Source organism: Pimephales promelas, chromosome 1, assembly GCF_988280905.1.
Source record: "Pimephales promelas chromosome 1, fPimPro1.hap1.1, whole genome shotgun sequence".
NCBI classification, from domain to species: Eukaryota; Metazoa; Chordata; class Actinopteri; order Cypriniformes; family Leuciscidae; genus Pimephales; species Pimephales promelas.
The window spans coordinates 23,889,597-23,910,184 of NC_142769.1; the positions used below are offsets into that span (position 1 = coordinate 23,889,597).

The window sequence follows — 20,588 nt, forward strand, 5'->3', positions numbered from 1 at the left end:
ATGGAAGTATATTACAGTCTGTCAGTACTCTCTCTCTCTTTTCAAACGGCAGCATGCTGTGCAGATGGGGAGGAACTATTTGTCTTGTCGCCACGAGGTGCTGTTCCATTGACAGCATTGTTTCATATGTGATGAAGTGTGAGCGTGGTTTTGGCAAGAAAGGCTTAGCATGAAATGTGTTGGCTTTGTCTGCTAACAGCCCCTTGAGCAAGCTGGTTCAACTGTTTCTTTTTTGGAGGAAAATCTATTATTGTACATTGAGGGTGTGGTCTTACTCACTCACTCCCACTCATTCTTTGTTATACGCACTAAATAATAATGGATTTTGTGTAACAATAAACATTTTCCATGTGTCTGTGTTTTGTTTGTGTGTGTTTACTGCTGGAGGACATATATTTGAGTCTCTGAAGCAGTGACACAGTCAGAGCTGTCTGCCTCTTCAGGTCACTCTCAACTAAAAGGCTCTTGCTTTTACAAGCTTCATTAACGGTGCATTAACGGTGCCTTGCTGGTCTACTTAAATACAATTCAAATATAATTCTATTTTCTATTTAATCATACTACATCTGATCACTTTAACTTGATTTGAATAATTTTCTCACATGCACAGATAATGTGTAGCATATTGTAGAGTTCAATAGTGAACAGATGCATTTTTTTTTTCATTTTCTTGAGGGAAGAACTTCTAATCATATTTACCAGATATGACATTTCAAGGGGTTAAAGTATGGCACAGTTCTCCATATGCATACGTAAGCAATCTTGCATCCTTGTGTTCTCATACTACGTCATCATCAACCTTCAAAGTTCAATTCCAATACTCAAGAACACAAGCACAGAGGATGCTTAAACATACCCGTATGTGGTCTTGATATCGAGGATAGATTGAACGCAGACTTTAGAGAATCAAACCGTTTGAAATCCCAGAAGACTGTACTTAAAAATACTTGTTCTCACTGAAAAGATTCCCACTGCAAAATGTTTGACGAATGTGAAATTTAACATTTGTCCTTTTGTTTTGCTTAATTTTAATAAAGTGATAAAAACCTGAAGAATGCCTGCAGTATTTTTATCGGCATGTTGAAAAGAAACTTAACTTTGACAAGGTAACATTAAACGTACATGCTTATTTTCACAAATAAATGTGGTAAAATAAAAAATAAACTAGTTCAGTTCATAGTTCATACTTCAAAAAATGAACTTGAACATTTATAGTTCTTTTTTTCCATTTAAATGATCATATGCCTCCTCGCTCGCTGCTTTGTCGACGCCGGCCGTGGCGCGACACTGCTGGCTGGAGTTGCCAGATTGGATGGTTTTTTTTTCGCTACATATTAAGGCCTTTTTATGTGTGTTTTAGCCGGATTTTCGCCTGGAAGGCTCTATACAAATCTGGCACCCTATTGGACAAAAGTAAACTGAGAGAACGTGCGTTCACAGACACCAGAATGAACGCGTTCACAGTAATGTTCATCAGGCAGTAATACAGTACGTTCAGTTCACGTTCACCCAAAATATGAACGCGTTCATGAACTATCGTTCATTGATCGCGTTCAGGCACAACACTGGTTATGAAATTTGTTTGTGATGTTATGTTGTCTTTATTGTGCATAGTCGCTAATTATAATTTCCTGTTAATATGCTGTTGAGCTCAAGATTGCAGCATCTCTCAATTCTCTCAAGGATGCATTCTGTGTCCTCGCATCCTTCCCCGTTCCCTTCCCACGCAAGTCCACTCTTTGTGTTCTTAAAATTTAGAAACAGCCATGTCAAACACTGTCCATAATCCTTGTCCACAGTCTTGTCACTTCCCGTTTGGACTACTGCAACCCTCTCCTTTTCGGCCTCCCTCACAAATTCCTTCATAAACTTCAACTGGTCCAGAATTCGGCTGCCCGCATCATAACTCGAACCCCCTCCATCGACCACATCACTCCTGCTCTCCAACAGCTTTGGCTCCCGTTTCAGCTCCGTATCCAATTCAAAATCATTCTGTTAACATTCAAGGCCATCCACAAACTCACCCCCCGATATTTGTCTAATCTCCTCTAGAGTCCAACTTCCACTCGATTCCTTAGATCATCCCCCCTCCCCCCGAGAGCATTTAGCCGCTCTGCTCCCCGTCTCTGGAACTCATTACCACCCCAACTCAGAAACATTGATTCTCTCTCCCATTTCAAATTGCAACTCAAAACACATCTTTTTATTACTGCCTATTTCACGTAATGTCAATTGTTCTGCCTCTTTCTGTTGTTGTTTATGTATTTCTGGTGCTTTTAAATATCTTATGTGTCCCTGTATGGCGTCCTTGAGTGCCGAGAAAAGCACCTTTAACCTGTTAACCTTCGCCAGTTCGCCATTGTATTTAAATAAAATGTATTATTATTATTATTATTATGGCTGTCAGTTAAACACGTTATTAATGGCATTCATTTTTTTATCTGGAAATTAATGGTCTTTTTGGCCTAGCAAACTTTGTAGTTTTTTTCATATGCTTTTGCAACAGGACGCAGCATGCGCTGCACTATGAAATGCATTCATTTCAATGGCTTGCGCTACACGAGGATGATCTGTCGCTTCATCGACTAAAGCACTAGCGGATCTAGCTAGAACGTAAACAAAACAACAAGCAAGACACACAAGCCCGTTCTCATCCCAAAGCGCCATATAGGACGCTTTTGCAAAAGCGTAAATATCCAACGCACATGGCACCCTTTAACGTCAAATGAGACGCAGATATATTTGGGCAGAAGGCGCCCCCTAGTGGTCTAACCCTTACCCTACACCATACCTAAACTTAACCGTAACCGAAGCGTCTCATTAGACGTTAAAGGGTGCCATGTGTGCGTTGGATATTTACGCTTTTGCAAAAGCGTTGTATATGGCGCTTTGGGATGAGAATGCGTTGGCCACACACACTTGTTTGGGCTTGCGAGCTGGCCAAATAGTTGGTTAATGTTAAGCTTTGAGTGGATGATGAGCACAAGACACCGAAATACATGCCAATAAGATTCAGAATGGAAAGTATACTCTTAAAAAGTTGCCAAATGGTTCCATTGACAAGACCAACGTGATCTGTGTGTTTTGAGCTATCATTATCGCAGCACGTCCAGTCTGAAATACCACACACACATCTGATGCGAATTCTCCACCCCCTCGTCAATATCAATACCTCGTCAGTATTTCTTTCACACTTTTATTGATGGACAGTGTTACATTGAGAGTTTAGGTGCTCCAAGTGAGAATGTTAGTGTGAAATTCAACTCCGTATATGCCAATGTTGTTTTCAATTAAAATATTTGCACAAAGCAAGCCGATCCACTTTTTTATCCATTTGGACTCAGGCAGATATCATGTTCATGGATGAGGTGAGCTAATGTATTAATTAAAGTTTTATTAATGTTACTGTGGTATGAACCAGGGTAGGGACGAAAGCCGTGCGTGGAACGAGTCCCATGGTGGAGCGCTGTGGCTTTCATTATGCCGCAGTCAGTCACTGTCGATCAGTTTGTTTTACGATTAAAGTTACGTTTAACTTTTGCTAGTTCCTTGAAGTTGAACTTTGTTACAATTACGTTTTATCTTTAATTCACATTAATTCACAAAATGCTGTATTACTGTAATAAAAAAAAACTGTAAATAAAGCTCTTTCTGATTATGCTATGTTAGCCACTTGACAGAATACTGTTGTCTCTGATGCATTGTACAAACATCTTCTTTGTGGTAAATCAAGAAAACAAGAGATTCAACAATAAGACTAACCTTGTTGCACTATATAAGAATGATTCGTTTTCTGTCTAATAAAACACTTAATATGTTAAAGCTGGAAGTAAAACTGGAAATTGAGGGTAAGGTGGATATGATTTCATTGACAGGCAACACAATGACATGTGCCGTCACACTGCGGTTAAAATTGCTGATTTCTCTAGATTTAAAAATTGTAAATTTTAGTTGTCAACAAAATATATAACTTTTTAAAGATTTGTAAAGAAATGTAAAATTTTTAATGAAATGTTCAATTTTAAAGAAATGTAATATTAAGGTTTCATAATCTCCTACTGAAAATTGCAAATATGGCATTAAAAAAATAATGTCTGAATTTTAAATACTTTGTATATCCAGATGAGGAAGACATCATAGTATTTTTCATCCTGAATTCTGTTTGATTCTCTTTTCTATATGGCTTTGCTTGTGTCTGTGACTTTTTCTATTTTGCTATCTATACCCCCTACTTTTTTTTCCCGCTGTGTACTAGTACCCTGCCTTCAATCCTATTACCGATAGTCAACAAATCCTTGGTAAACATGTTTAATGATGGTCAGAAGCATGCTTACTTGCAGCAGTATTGTAGGTTGCCTCCCTGTACAGAACAACCATGTCTCATTCGGAATTGCTATTGAATTCATTAAACATAGAAACCCTAATGTGTTTGTTTGGTTGTAATGACTAAATGGTATTGTTGTGTTTTAACACAGAAGATATATTGATAGAAATGTCATGCGTGTTCAAAAACAGGTATCGGACCTTTGTCTCCGAGGACGCAGGGCCCAACACCCTGATCGCAACAGTGCTGGCCAAGGACCCAGATGGAGATGGGATCACATACAAAATTACAGCAGGCAATGAGGAGGGCAACTTTGTCATCGACAGCCAGAAAGGTGAGACATAATTTTCAAATTTGTTTTTTAAGCTCTTGATCTCTCTTCGTGAATATTCACTAATGAACACCCCCAGTAGAAAAGCCTTAATTCAGTGTTTTTTCTAAATCTTTACATTACATTGCATCATATTGTTCATTAGTTATTCAACTATTATTAATAATTCATAATTACATGTACTTTCACGCTAGGATGATCACAGCAAAGTAGCTATTCAAACAAGAGTGTTTTTCCTTTTAACTTAGACATCATTTAGATACCTAATAAGTATTTTAGGTTTATTTAATGTATGAGCTTTTTATTTATACAGTAGAAAGAGACATGAGAGCACAGGCCATACTCAGACTTGTGTTGGACTTACGGTTTTCCTACTAGGATGCAAGCACACGTCCACTGCTGCACAAACAATAACAAAAGAAGGTTTTTTTTTTTTTTTTTTTTTTTTTGTAGATTGAATAGTATAGTGAGGATATAAATGTAGTGATGCGAAAGTGATGGAAGTGGTTGGGATGGGATAGGGTTTCACATCTCATATGATGTGAGCATATGTGTTAACCATTCCGACTGCAAAAGATAACTGTAATCTGAAGGATGCTTACGGTTTATTGAAGACGCAATGATTGCTGTGAACATCTGGTAAACAGTGAAATCCAGAATGACAGAAAGTGCGAGATGAAATCAACAGCAACATCTGTTTGAAAAGTCAAGTATTGTGAGATTTTAGATCCTCCATAATCAGTTACATTTCAAATAAGCTGAAAAGTAGCCATGTGCATGATTACATTAATCATATATAGTCATCACTATTACAAAGAAGTCATTGCTGCTTTTACAAATAAAATTAGCCTCTAATTATGAAAAGCTATTTTTTTGTAAAGTGTTTGTTTTTATTTTATTTTATTATTTCAAAGTTATACTTAAAGCACTATCACAATAATATACATGTTAATATGAAGTCCTGTTTCTGCCTCCAGAGTAAAAAAAAAAAATTAAAGGAAGGCAAAAAAATTGAGAAATTAAATCATACATGAATCGCAATAATTAGTTTCAATTATCAGAAAAGTAGCCAAATAGCTAGTAACTAGTAAATAGTAAGATTTTTATTTGCTTATCAGTCTGTACTTTATATGAAAAGTGTTTACAGATCAGAGACTTTGTCTGTGTCCCTTGATGATTACAGAGCTTTTCCCTGGGCATTGGCACATTTTTGTATGAACTAAATGAAAATGTAATTATCAGGTTATCTTGGTTATCTCCTGCAGTTCTGAAGAAATTTAGTAATAATGGCTCAGTAAATATTATCATTTAAAAAAAAGTCAACTAAATACAAATTCTTTAACTCCTCAAAGTAACAGCATTTTCTTAAAAGCTCACGACTTAATTGCCACACACACCTCAACATTGAAAGAGCTGGACATGTTTTGATGGATTGCAGTTTGGTTGAAGAAGATCGGTCCAAAGATATGGACTTCTCTGGTCCTTATCACAAAATATGTTTGCTGCTTACATTCACAGTGCTTCAATTTAGTGCTCCATTCAGGTGATTCAAACATGCACCGCTTCATTGGAAGCACTGCACTTCCTTGAAGAGTGTCTCTGTTAATTCCCTTCCCTGCATTTTCTCTCCATTCTCTCCTCTAAAGATCAAAGTGTTCCTTTATTGCCCCTTCTACGGCTCGTCAGATCTCCGTCTCTTCTGAAATTCCCTCTATCATTCATTAGAGCCTCTCCTCCATTAGGTTGTTTTTGTTGGGGCGAAGCAGGGCCTAGACACTTGGTGCTCGTAGTTAATTTACTGTAACTCACAGAGGAATGCGCTCAGGTTGATTTAGTACCCCTTTAAGGATTCAAAGAGCAAAGTCAATAAGATGATCAGGCCTTTTGTATTAAAGACATAAATACAAAGACCGCATCCTGTCCATGAAGGATACCGGCACGACAGAGGAGTGTTTACACTGATAATCAGCCAAATCATCGGCAGCACTCGGCACCTGTCATGCGTTTTTATTTTCCTTTGTTATTTGTAGTGTTTTGATTTTTCCTTAGTTCTTTGTACTGCTAAAAGGCCCAGTGTTAAACAAGGTTTCATCCTCCTAATGCCTATAGTAATGGAGAAATTCATTTAAAAAAAAAAAAAAAGAAAAGAAAGACTGCCAGAAAAGAGATTTGGCTGACAGGCTGTTAAAATTGTACAAAAGATGATTGTGTAATTAAGGATGCTCTAGATGTGTCCAGCAATCCATAAAAAGACAATACACAAAATATATAATTTTATGTGAATATACATACAAACATACTGTCACTCTGGGCTGGGGGAATTAGTTTTTGTTATATTTAATTACCTAATCAAAAAAGGTAGAATTAGTAGAAATTGCAATACTTTCAAAAGAAAAACAAAAGATCCACACTTGCTTTTGTCTTCTTAATGAATGATTTATTTATTTGCTGGAAAATGCAGTGATTTTTATGTTTTGGTATGTGTTTTGAGTTTTCAAATGTAGGTAGAGGCACGTTTTTCCAGTGAGCCTGTGTTTGTTTATTTGGTAACACTTTACAGTAAGGGTACATGAATTATCATGAATTCATGTATAAATTAATGCATGAACTATGCATTCATTCATGCATTAATATCTCATGAATCATCAGGAACTTACACAAGTTCAATATTTTTCATTCGTGACTTCATGAATGAACAACACCTTAATTAAAACATTAACTAAGATGAGCACATCATCATGAATTATGATTTATTACGCATGATCATGATGTTTTCTTTGTTCTTAGTCTAGGTCAGTGACCTAGTCACCACTTTAGTTGAGGGGCCACACACATAATGAAGTCATTAATAGATTAATGCTTAGTTAATGGTGACTACTTTGGACAGACAACAAAATAGAGCAATCACAGCTCATAGCACACACATTCTGTTTATCAAATACAGAAGTCATTATTAACTAAGCATTATCTATCAATGACTTTATCATGTGTGTGGCCCCCTTAACTAAAGTGGTGACTAGGTCCTTTGAAACACTGATGAACAATGTGCTATTAATGGTGGCATAACTCTGAACAAAGAAAACATCATGATCATGCGTAATAAATCATAATTCATGATGATGTGCTCATCTTTGTTAATGTTTTAATTAAGGTGTTGTTCATCCATGAAGTCATGAATGAAAAACGTTGAACTTGTGTAATGGCTCTTTCAGACTGCACGATTTTCAAAGTAGTCAGGTCGCTGCTCTTTTCACACTGCATGACTATCTTGGCCAGCATTCAGTCGCTGCTGTGTTCACACTGGACGATGGATCGGCGACAGAAGGTTTCACACTGCATGACTTTAGAAAAATCGCCGACGGACTCTGTCTAGCACGCTGCACGCAAACTACATTTCACAACAAACACGCGTGAGATATGAAAAGGAAACAACGCGCGACACCACACGTGCAAGACCGGAGTTCTCACGTGAGACTTTTTTTTTCGACCCGGTTGTGGTACAGCTGGTGAAACAGACACGAGTGCTCCTGCCAAATTTCTACTAATTTTTCTTCCATTTATTGTGTCCAAATAGACCGAGAAGAAGCTTTTTTTGTTGAAACAATGCCATATCATGTTGATATGTGATCTATAACTCCTCCCCGAACTCCCTGCTGCTCTGTATCTTGCTCTCTCACTGGCTGCCGGTGATCGCCGATGTAGTTTTCAGTCAAAACACTTTTCACACAGCAGGATTTTGAATCGCCGACAGGTCCAGATATTTAGCATGCCAAATATCTCACGGGCGTCGGCGACTCGTCGGTGATTCTCTCAGTTCGCGTCTTTGTTCATTCACACTGCGTGATTGTCACTCGCGTGAACGAGCGCCGATTTGCCTGTGATTTCGGGCATTTGTCGGCGATTTCTCAAAACCTGTCGGCGAGCCAAAATCGTGGCTAAAATCATGCAGTCTGAACTCGGCATAAGTTCCTGATGATTCATGGGATATTAATTCATGAATGAATGCATAATTCATGCATTAATATGAATTCATGATAATTCATGTACCCTTACCGTGAAGTGTTACCGTTTATTTATTTTAAAGTATGCTTTCGAAAAAGTTATTTAGACTGGCTAATGTTGGTTAATGTATTTAAACAAGTTTAATTTATTTTTTACTATTTTCAGAGTGCAAAAAAATGCCCACATTTTGGGGATGTGATTTGATCTTGCTCATAGTGGGCATGACAGTTATGTAAACTGGCGTAAAGAGTGGGCCAGTGGCATGCCCCTCACTCTCTCATGTATGGAGACATTTGCTTGTCATGCCCCTGGAGAAACATCTTCTCAATCTGTGATGTGTACTGATATGTGCTGGCTGCCTCTTCCATCTGTGTCCTGTTCTAGACTCCTGCGGTGTACAACATACTAATCATAATAGACACTTCCAGCTCAAGGACAGATAAATCGCACGCGGATCATTACTGAAATTTCTGTTGCTTAAGCCGCCAGTTTGTCAATATTTATAATCCTGTCTCAAGCACTTTGTTTAATTCTGTTTATATCTCTGTTCAAAATCACTGGCGGTGATGCATACCATAGTAATGCCTCGGTATGGTTTGAAACATTGGTTTGGAAAAATGTTAGCAGAGACTCAACAGATTAGCCAGTGGCTCTCTTAGCCTGCAGTTGATACAAATGTCGAGAGAATAGAGTTAGAAACTGTGACGACTCCTCATGGGAGATATATCCAGCTGCAGACCCGCAGCACCACCAGTTTCAGAACCCCAGTTTCAGAACCCCAGCGCCAAAATTGTTGTGATAAAACAGGCCTAGCTTGGGTTGAATTGGTCCTTTTGTATAGATTTTTAACAATTTTTTTTTTCTTTTTTTAGATTTTGACATTATTTTACACGAAAAATGCATGCTGCACATGTTCTTGTGAAATAAAGTATATTTTATAAAAAATACCCATGCTTTTTTATTTATTTTTTATTAAACAATCAAAATCATCTTACAAATACATCTTCAATATCAAAACAATTTAAGATTTTTGTAAACACAATAAATAAATAAATAAATAAATAAATAAATAAATGGAACATAAAATATCACAGAGGTCTAATGAGTTATCAGATTGTGTATAATTTTGAAAACCTCCAATGATTGTCTTGTTTTATATCTTTCAAAGCTTTATTATACAAAGTTAACTCCTTCATAAAAAACAAAAAAACAAAGGTCTTATCTTCCTAAATCTACACGTATGTATAAACTGCTTAGCTAAAATTATTAAACTGTTATACATTAAAATAGAGTCTGGTTGAACCAGGCTACATTAAAATGCCCATAAGTTTCAAGTATTATTTTTTTCACCATCATGATCAGGAAGTAACTCGTAATAAAATGAAACGAATAACTGAAACTGTATACAATTATTTTACACAAAATCAATGTTTTAAAATGCTTATTGTACAGTAATGTATATGTATAGCATCATAACATACGTAGAGAGTAGGACGTTTCTTGTTCAATAAAAGCTTCGTTTCGTGTGTAAAATACCCTCAAAATTACGTTAGGTGGCGTTATTAGGTTTCAAATCTAAGCTCCGCCCCTCAATTACGTTCCTGGCGCTGGTGTTGGTTAGAATCTAACGCCGCCCCTCACTTCTGGTTCTGGCGCTGGGGTTCTGAAACTGGGGTTCTGAAACTGGTGGTGCTGCGGGTCTGCAGCTGGATACTATAGCCTCATGGCACAAAACACACACACACACACACACTCTCTTTGCATTCATTTCAGCCCCCACTAACATTTGGATGGAGAGGTAGTGAGGCAAGGGGTGTTCATATTGAATTAGAATTGATTACATGTTCTTTTTCCCCTGAGTTGTGCAACAAAAGGGCTAGTGTTGTGCATTAGAATCAATTCAAGAAACTAGGATACATGTGATTTCTCTCTTGCCAATTCTGTGTCAGTTGATGTGCTGGTTTCTTTAATGTCCCTTTGCTGCTAGCTGAAGATAGCAGCCATCTAGCTCTTCAGATTATGAATGCAGAGCTGAATGCAGCAGAGTCTACTGCACTCTCCTGAAAGAGATGGCACTGCATGGTGTACCGCAGAGGGTCACGTAGGAGCTGACACCGGCTGTCTCCACAGATAAGACACAATATATGAAGCATAACGGTTTTCCTGGCACATTCACAACAACACATACATTCATCCTTAAAAACATACAATATATACAGGAATTTTGCATTGTACAAACCCCAGGAATGGCTAATATACTCATCATTGCCTTGAAGGTCCGATGCAGCCTATCTATGAATGAGCGCTCAAAGATTAGTTTTCATGGGTCCATGTATATTCATCAAGTTTTATGGCATTTACGTGATTTTACTTCTCATACTGTATAAAACAAATTCTTTGGAGGCACTGAGGTTGAATGTGGTTTGAGTGGGATTTAGATGAGGGTAATGACCAATTAAATGTTGCTATAAATGTTTGACTGTCACCTCACACAGGATTGATCCGTCTCCGCTCCAGCCCATCTCCTAGACTTCAGGGAGTAAAGTACATCCTGAACGTAACAGCAACAGATGATAACGCCTCCGGTGGGCCGCAGTCACTCTCCGCCATTGCCCAAGTCATTGTAGGAGTTGACGATGTAAACAACAACAAGCCTGTGTTTGAAAAGGTACAGTGTATAATAATAATCTGTTTGTTGTATAGATGTCTGTATATCATTCCTATGCATTTCTGTTTATTCACCAGTTATCAAATTATCCATCCGTCTGTTAGTCCGTCATCACACAAAGTTTTAATTACATTGACATAATATTTTAGCAATACTATTAAAAGATATACTGAAAATACTGAAAGATATACTTCGTTCATACAGCATTTTTTCATGTAGATATCTGTGTCGTGTATATTTATATATAAATTCTTAATATAAATAATATATAAATAAAAGAGCTATCGTATATACACACACATGGCCTAAAATGAACACTCACCAAGCACTGTAAAAAAAAAAATATTTTCAAGATTTGTTATCACAACATTTTTTCTTTTGTCAAATCAACTTAAATAATTTATTTAGTTGAGATAACTTATTATTTTGAGTTTCTGATGATTAAATTAATCATATTTTAAGGCAACCAGGTTACTTACTTTTTTAAGTTTAAACCAACAATATTTTTTTTACAGTGAGTGCAAGTAAAAATCCCTTTTGGCAAGTAAATAAAACGGCGTCAATCGCCAGTTGGCCAGTACATATTTTTATGAATTCTAACAATGCTATGTTATGCGCCCATGACTGTGAACAAACGTGAACGGCGCTCGGGATTGTTGACGGGCCAGCGCAGCATCGGCACTAAAGTTTAAGCCTTGCCAATTTAAATATTCCACCGGAAGAAGACACAAAAGGAAACTCAATCCGTTACTCATACCCTGTGTGGAAAGTCATGTGTGCACACATCCGAAGCTGTGCAAATAATGAATACAGCTCTCTTTTACATCATCTTGCACTCGAACGGACAAATGCACACAAAATGATGTCAAAAAAGCCTAAGTGTTTGAAATATGTGCTAAATCATTATGGGTCTGCTTGATGTCTCCTGTAAATATGGGTTGAGTGCAACACTGGAGATGTTTAGAGGATATTTAATCTCCAAGGCTGCACAGTGAGGTGAGGAGATGCTTGGCCGTGGGCCGATGTTTAGTAATTAGGAAGTTCTCTTCAGGTCTGTGGAGCATTTTGTTTGAGTTTCTCTTGGCAGGGTGTGAAGTAAATTAGCGTCCACTGAGATGTAAGACATCTCTTTAGTTTTTGAGCTAGTGTGGGGTAGCTAAAGTGACAGTTCTTGCTTTGCTGAAAAAAAAAAAAAAAAAAAAAAAAATAGATATATGTTTATATAAATAAACAAATGCCACTTCTCAGCTTCAGATATGTTAACCACATTCTGTTTTTTGTACTCATTCTATTCGTTGCATGCTTTTGATTTTGTTTCTGCCATTCTAGCTTTCTAGAATACTTTTGTATGATCTTTTTAAGGATTGAAAACAGTTTGTTTTATAAAACTCCAACTTCCCCATTCCCCGTCGTTTCTGAGTTCTGGAATATCAAATCGTTCTCTTGTGGATCTGTGAACATCAGTGGCCGTGGATCTCCACTGAGAAGTTATCTTGTAGGCCCACAGCATGTGTGTTTTATTGCCAGGTTTCAGGAGGTCAATGAGATGGGGATGTTTCCACTTCCGACCTTATGGGATTTCACGCTCATCTTACTGATTGAGCAACACAGAATTAGGCACCAGGCTTTAGCTAGCTGCAGGATGAAAGACCATCACAGACAGGACCGGGTCCCTTGTTATTAATTAGGTGTCAGAAGTGTCCATCAAAGGAGAAGCTGTTGGACTGATTTGGGAATTCTCGCCATGTGTTTTAAACTGATTTATTTACTGTATTTGTTTTCCCAGAGTCACATCTAACCTCATGCTATCCTAAGCTGAGCAAACTAATGATGGAGAGGCAGCGCTTGCTTTATTTTTTGCGATTACACACACTCACACACATGAGGATAAAGGTGTGTGGGTGGTGGAGCATGGCTGAATTATCAAGGCTTATTCCAGACGTCTCCACAGATTCAGTGGGATGGAATTGATTCAAGGACTCTTCAATTATAAAACAGAGATGAATCTCAACAGAACCAAAGAGAATAAGGATTTAATACGCCTCCTCTCTCGTTTTCCATGCCGTCATTGTGCGTCCAGTCTACAATGTTTACTGCTTTTCTTCCTATTCATCTCACTTTATTTCTACCCTTCGACTCCATTTCTAATACTTTAAATAACTTACTATTAGTACTAGTTCATAATAACACAGTGGCCCTCAGAGATCCTGATTTTGAAGTCGGTTCTCAAATTTTGACTGGAGATCAAGGCCGGCCCCTTGTGTTGTGGTCTGTTGGGAGAGATCTTAATTTCGAGTGTAAACATTCATAGTATGTTTTGTTCACCCTTTTCTTTAAAGCTGCACTTCATAGCTTTTTTGGGTTAAAAATGTTCCAAAACACATACATGTATTTAAGAAAATACATAACCATCCAAAACGATCTTTTTGCCTTTGCTCAATTCAAAGCGGTAAGCTTGTAATAATGTTTTTAATTCCAGTGGTACTGGTGGATTTCAGAGGGATGTTCGAGCATGTCTTCATTGCTTCATTATGTCACATCTGTACACACACATCTGTGCACATAAAGAAGGAGCCTTGTCTAGTATAAGCTATATTGCAAGTGAGGGTGCCGGAGGTGGAGATTTATAGCCTTTTCTCATAGCACTTGATATAATTAAACTTATCGATTTGATGGCGGATCCAGAAAGGTTCAAACGACAATCACCAGTGACAACAGATTCAGCCGCTGTAAAATGCAAAACACTTTGTTCGGATTTCGGAGTGGCTAACTCACAGAAAAAAAAGAGACTGCAAGCAGGCCCATGCGAAAATAAGGATACATATATCGGAAGGAAATTACATGTAGTCACGCAATGCTGACGCTGATTAACAATTTGAGAACAATCTATAAGAACCCCCCTCAAACATTGTGTTCATCCGCGCTGTGCCGTGTCGAAGTACAACTCACGTAAAGTTGATAATTCCGGGAATAACTGCAAATTGCCGAATTCGAACAGAGATGGCGACGAAAAGAGGAAAAACTGCGGACTGTAGCTTTAACTGTTTGTTTTCCCTTTTTATTTTTCCTCTTACAGTGTACAGAGTATAGGGAGAAGGCCTCAGTGCTGGAAAATAAGCCAGCAGGAACATTTGTGCTGCAGGTCCATGCAGATGATGCTGATGAAGGAGCCAATGGAAAAGTCACGTATGGTTTCATGCATAAGGACAGCACTGTTCCTGCCTTCAGCATTGAACCAGAAACAGGTAACGATTCAAGCACACTTATTCAATAAGCTCATTCATGGTTCAGTGAATACCCAATTACTGTACTAAGAGAATGAAAGTAGTCATGCCTTTTAAAATCACCGGATGTCATTTGAGATAAGTCACTGGATTTGAAATAGGTTTTTTTTTTTTTTTTTTTTTGATGGGGTAACTCGTTAACGCAAACTTTTTTAAAAAATATCTCGTTAATCACTCTCTTATAATGTCATCATCTCTCTCTCTCTCTCTCTCTCTCTCTCTCTCTCTCTCTCTCTCTCTCTCTCTCTCTCTCTCTGTCTACCATGTAGTATTTTCATGAATTCTAACTTGAGTTGAAATCACTTAAATCATAGCCTTTCAAAACATGCCTACTCTCAAAGAGAGAGAAATTAAATTGCTTTATGAAATTAAACTGTTCATTGGACATCAATCATTGTGTCTTGTATGGAGGAGAATAAAGAGAGACAATAGGAATGGATTGCAATGGGAGAAACTTGAGGCATGTTTGCAATGACTCAAATGCAAATTGGGAACTGTGGAGAGATTTGACACTCTGAACTCAAAGCACAAAATGAAAGAACATTTCCTACTGTACTGCTGTTGAGTTTGCCTATTTGTTTGATTTCAAAAGATCGTTTTGTTCTTTATTACATAAGATTAAATGGAGATGTAGCCTTACTGTGACGCATAATAGGCAACTATATTGACTTAAACTGTATGTACAGTAGGACTGTGGAAAAATAAAATGAAAAATAATAAAAGAATCTATTGGTGAACAGAATCTCCATGGTAACAGAGGTACTATTTCAGGTGTTATCGTAACTGCTATGAAGTTTGATCGGGAGAGGCAGAGGGAGTATGCAGTAACGGTAACTGCCACGGACCAAGCGGCGGACCCCCTCATAGGCATTTGCCAACTCAACATTCTGATCCTTGACGAAAATGATAACAACCCCAAATTTGAGAACTTACGCTACGAATGTGAGTATTAAGCAACTTTTTTTTCAGCGTCTTTTATGTTTCTTACCTCTTAAATTGTACAGAGCTAATAAGTATAGGCACTAAGTATAGTTATGTTGTTCCAAGCTGTACACATCAAATATGGAAAAATAAGAAGTTACACTCATTCACAAAACACAAAAACTAAAAAGTTATAACAGTTCAAATCAGATTTCTTCCAATGCATTGTAGCTGAAGAGTATGAAAATGAAACACATGCCTTACATGTTTACGAAATTCAAAATTCTTATGCACAACTCATCCTTTTCCCTATGGTACTTGAGGGGTTTATTATATAGTACCTGGACAAGGTTGCATAAACCGTGCAAGGCCACTATGTTAAAGAATAGGTTACCACATGTTTTTTTTTTTTTTTTATTCTTTCAACATTTACTCAACCTCATTTCCTTCCAGACTCAAACGGCTATCTTCAAAACACAAATTAAGATATTTTAAATTAAATCTTTTCCTTTCTTGAAAGTCCAGGTAACCAAAACTTACAAACGATACAAAAAGTTTGTAAAGGCATTGTAAAAAATGAATCCATATTAATCTAGTATTTTAATCCAAGTCTTTTGAAGAGTATTGCTTTATATGTTTTGACACATACAAACACATATAAATTTCAAGCAACAAAAATGATGCTTGAAAAACCAATAAGGATTGTATGCATGAGCTTTTGTGTTTACCATATGTGATGCTCTCTGTGTAGGTGTATTTATATGTAAATACAAACCTAAATGAAATATCTTCATCATATAAAGTGATTTTATCTCCTCATAAGACTTTGATTAAAGAGATATGGATTTGTTTTATGACACCTTTATTATTTTAAGCTTTATTTTCAATGAAGGGATTGAAACCACTGAAGTTTCAAAGAATATATATATGAATATATATATATATATATATATATATATATATATATATATATATACATATATATATATAGTTTTCACCCACAGTTTTGGGTGAACTATCTTTTTAAAGGGATTCTCCACAGTTTTTTTTTTTTTCATATTACACTATGTTATTCCCTAGTTGATGCATACCTCTCTCATCTCAGTGCGTGCACTCAATCGCTCTGGCGCGCAAGACACTTTGATGGCACTTAACTTAGCCCAGTTCATTCAATAGGGGCCAAGCAGAGAAGTGACCGAACACCTCCATGTTTTCCCTATTTAAATACAGTTACATGAGTAGAGTAACTCGACCAAGAATGGTGACACAAAATAAAACGTTGCACTTTTCTAAGCGTGTAAAGTGAATAGCTATAATGTATTGTGGAATACCACAGCAAGTGCTTGGGAGCACTTCGGCTCGGCGTAGTAATATCATCACTCGTGAGAATATCAAATCCTCTCCCTCTCCAGAGTGATGATATTACTGTGCCGAGTCCATAGATATATATGGGCCGAGTCGAAGTCCTCCCAAGCACTTGCTGTGGTATTCCATTAGGATCGGTGGATATGACAGTTATTAAAGCTTTTTAGCAGTTTCCGTTGCATGTTAAATTATTGCTGTCTTCCTTCTAACAGACTTCTTGCGCGAGGACACCATGATTGGTACCAGTTTTCTGCGAGTGGCTGCACACGATGATGATTACAGCACTAATGCGGTCATCACTTACTCCATGTCCGAGGAGCAGCCGGAGTATCTGCGAGTCAATCCACTCACTGGCTGGATCTATGTAAACCAGCCTATCTCTCAGGTCAGTCCTACTCCAAGCAGCCAGCTCAGGCTCAGATTGAACCGAGTGAAGTCCTGATGGTTCAAATGTAAAGTGATTTTGAGTTTACCAGTGTGAATGTGTGTGGGTGCTCCACAGTCGAGGAGTTTTTAAAAGCAAGTTTCAGACTTGAGATTTCTCAGAAATACTTTCCTCCAGAATGATTCATCATTAAACCCTCACAGAGGGCAGGAGTTTGAGAGTGAGAATTCCAAAATTGCACTTGCAACATGAATTTTATATACTTCCTTTGTGAAGTTTTAAGATGCCGCATTGTGAATGATTTAGCAGGTCTACAAGAGTTTCTCACACCCCTCTGCTCAGATGATTGATTGGGTGGTAACAAGGTATTTACTGATTCTGCCTGTTTCTGTAAAGCTGATATCTGAAATATTCTCACATTGAAATATAAAAGACTTGTTTAAGCATTAATTGTGGTTATTGATGGGGTGTTTGTTTGTGTGTGAGAGAGTAGGTGTTTCGGTTTGAATGCCACTGATATTGGACCACCTTTGACAAGAGACCTTTGTAACTGTTTCTATGACTACCAAGATCAGCTGGTGTATATTGTGACTTTTTGTGTCTCTGGGTTTGAGCGTTTGTATACATTCTTTGTGCGGTTACAGAGAGTGGGTGAAAATTGTTTAGCGCTCATTTCACATCATTCTGCATCAGTCTGCTTTTTCGAAGCGGATGTATGCATCTGCAGTGAGATGACAACAAATACAATGATGTATCTATCTGTTGTGTTGACACACTTGACACAGTTCCATTTAAAGTTGTACTGGGATTGTTTCAATTTTTGAATGCCAAGGATGTTCCAATTTTCCAGGAGGACCCACTTCATAAAAAATAAAGGATGTGAGAAAAAAAGTGTGATATTATAAAGAGAAATATACTTATTTTAAATTAACCCCGTTAGGGTAAACAAAACAGAACCAACGTGAATGTATGCCGATATCATTCTTTAATTTTAATGTATAACATAATTGGAGAATTTTTGTCTGATTCAGGGGAAATCAGAATGCCAAATCCTGACTGATGAGAGGAGGAGCTGGGATGGGGGAGGGTAATTAGCTCCTGAAAAACGTAATAGCTGTTGATAATGCTGAAGGAGTATGAATATGAAAACAGTGATATATTCCTATTAGTAGACATGGATCAGCTGATCCGAGCTTGACTAACGTGACCTGCCAGAACTGATACTACTTTTGATTATTATCTTTTTTTTTTTTATTAGTATTTTGTTGAAAGTATTTAATAACTTAAGCTAACATGCCAAATTTGAGATCCCTAAAATAATTTGTAAAAGCTATTTTCTGTTATTCAAATATTTCACCCTGGGCTCCAGTTTGAAAACCCTTGTCTTAGTATATTTAAAATTTTATTTGTATTTTATATGTATTTGACATTATCATCCATACTGTAAATGTGTTTGATTGTTTCCAGAGGACCTACATTAGCAGACAGATCATCGCTACAGATGGAGGGAATCGGAGCAGTTCCGTCGAGCTGGCAGTCACAATCACTAATGTGAAGAATCAGCCTCCACAGTGGGAGAAAGACAAATACGAGGTCGTCCTACCTGAAAACACTGTCAGAGACACTCCAGTTGTGGTATGTACTTAACATAATGCTGAACACTTACAATCTACTAGAGCTCTACAGATATGTCAGTTAAGCAGATTTATGCCTGCTTTTTACTTCGATTAATAACATGATCAAAGCCATACAGCGTAAAAAGCTATGAATTTCAGCGATTCCACAGATATTTATTACATAAGATGTTGATTTCACCAAAGCTAAATATACTATGAATGCAGGACCAAAGGCAAGAAGAAAAACAAACATATAGCTTCTACTAAGTTATTTATTACTTTGACCTTTGAGGCGCTCCATTAAAAGGATACTTCACCTCTGGAAAGATCAATGTATATTTAAAAGGATCTGTTATGTAGAAGAAATGTGAAATTAGTTTTGATTTTGGAGCTTTCTAGACTGAGAAAAGCCAGAACATGTATTTTTGGCTTATGTAGATGAAAGACACCAACTCCCATAATGCACTTGCTTCAGTTCCCTAGGAGGCCATGCCTACCGGTAACAGAGCGCAATAGATAGCAACAAGTCTAGGCTACTTGTGAATCTCCGTGATCAGTCTGCCCGATAATGTGTTTCAATATCGCCCAAAATATCCGGGATTCAGCGTTCTACTGTCGCCCACTTATTATGTTTACTGTGGCGAGCAGGACGAGGCTAGGGCTGCTGGAAAACAAGAAGGGCTGCGGGGTGCGAGGCCGGTGGCGTGATTATGAGCGACACCTGTGAGATGCACCGGTCTCGTATCTCTCAAGGAGGAGCGGGAATTTTCTTAGCAATGTTAAAATGCACATCAACCGATCACTTGTTTAGCATTCATGTAAACACTACATTCAGATTCACCAATCAGAATGAATTCAGTTAGATGTAAACAATCAATGGCGACTGCAGAAAGAAAAATCTGAATCCCGGACATCGACGGCCGGACATGTCCGGGAAAAAGAGGATAGTAACCCCTACTACTCAGCTTTCTCCAAAGAACAAGAGCCTGCTTGCTTAGCTTCCAAAAAAAAGATAGCTGAAACTATGTACATTCTGTGAATGAGATCCTACCCTCTATGGGCGTATTGAAAACATGCGGAACAGCTCCTACTACTGACTGTAGTCTTTAGCCTCTGGCTAAAAAATCCTCCGATGACGTAAAATGGCGATTTTTTCGTCATCAGAGGATTTTTTTCCAGACAAAAAATACATCTCATCTCTTGTCTCAGGGGGATATGAGGGTGGAAAGCATGGCAATTTGGAAATACTACTGATTTTCTATAAAAAAGCTTAATGCTAAATCCTGAAGTATCGCTTTAATTACTATGTCTTTTATGTGTGCATTGAAGGAATGCTATGATGGATGTGGATAAATTCTAATCCCACAATAAGACTGTGGGTATTTCTTGAGGGACTTGAGTTCCCAGACACTGTCGACTTTACTGTCATGTACTGGCGGTTACAACTGACAGTCTGTGCTTTCTGCTCGACCACACAAAGTCTTCACACAGGCTGTCACAAAACACATCCACAAGTACACATAGTCACACACTTACACACACTCAGATAGTCAATTTAAAACTAATGGTAAAATGCTGTAGGACTTTTTTAAGCTCCAGTCCCCACTTCAGCCAGAGCTTCTGTATCCCTACCATTAATGATCTGATTCTCTGCTTCAAATTTTAAGGGTGCCATTTCATTACATTCACTAT

General features: G+C 37.6%; 1 protein-coding gene across 2 annotated transcripts in view; it reads left to right on the forward strand.

Annotated features, from left to right (window-relative positions):
• Positions 1 to 20,588, forward strand: part of LOC120469136 (neural-cadherin) — a 283,986-nt gene that overhangs the window by 142,577 nt on the left and 120,821 nt on the right. For both annotated transcript variants that reach the window (XM_089129359.1, XM_039657904.2), the window contains exons 7-12: positions 4,516 to 4,658; positions 11,153 to 11,325; positions 14,402 to 14,570; positions 15,381 to 15,551; positions 17,108 to 17,280; positions 18,748 to 18,915. In XM_089129359.1, the coding sequence (XP_088985485.1) occupies positions 4,516 to 4,658; positions 11,153 to 11,325; positions 14,402 to 14,570; positions 15,381 to 15,551; positions 17,108 to 17,280; positions 18,748 to 18,915 (997 nt within the window). The remainder of the gene's footprint in view (positions 1 to 4,515; positions 4,659 to 11,152; positions 11,326 to 14,401; positions 14,571 to 15,380; positions 15,552 to 17,107; positions 17,281 to 18,747; positions 18,916 to 20,588) is intronic.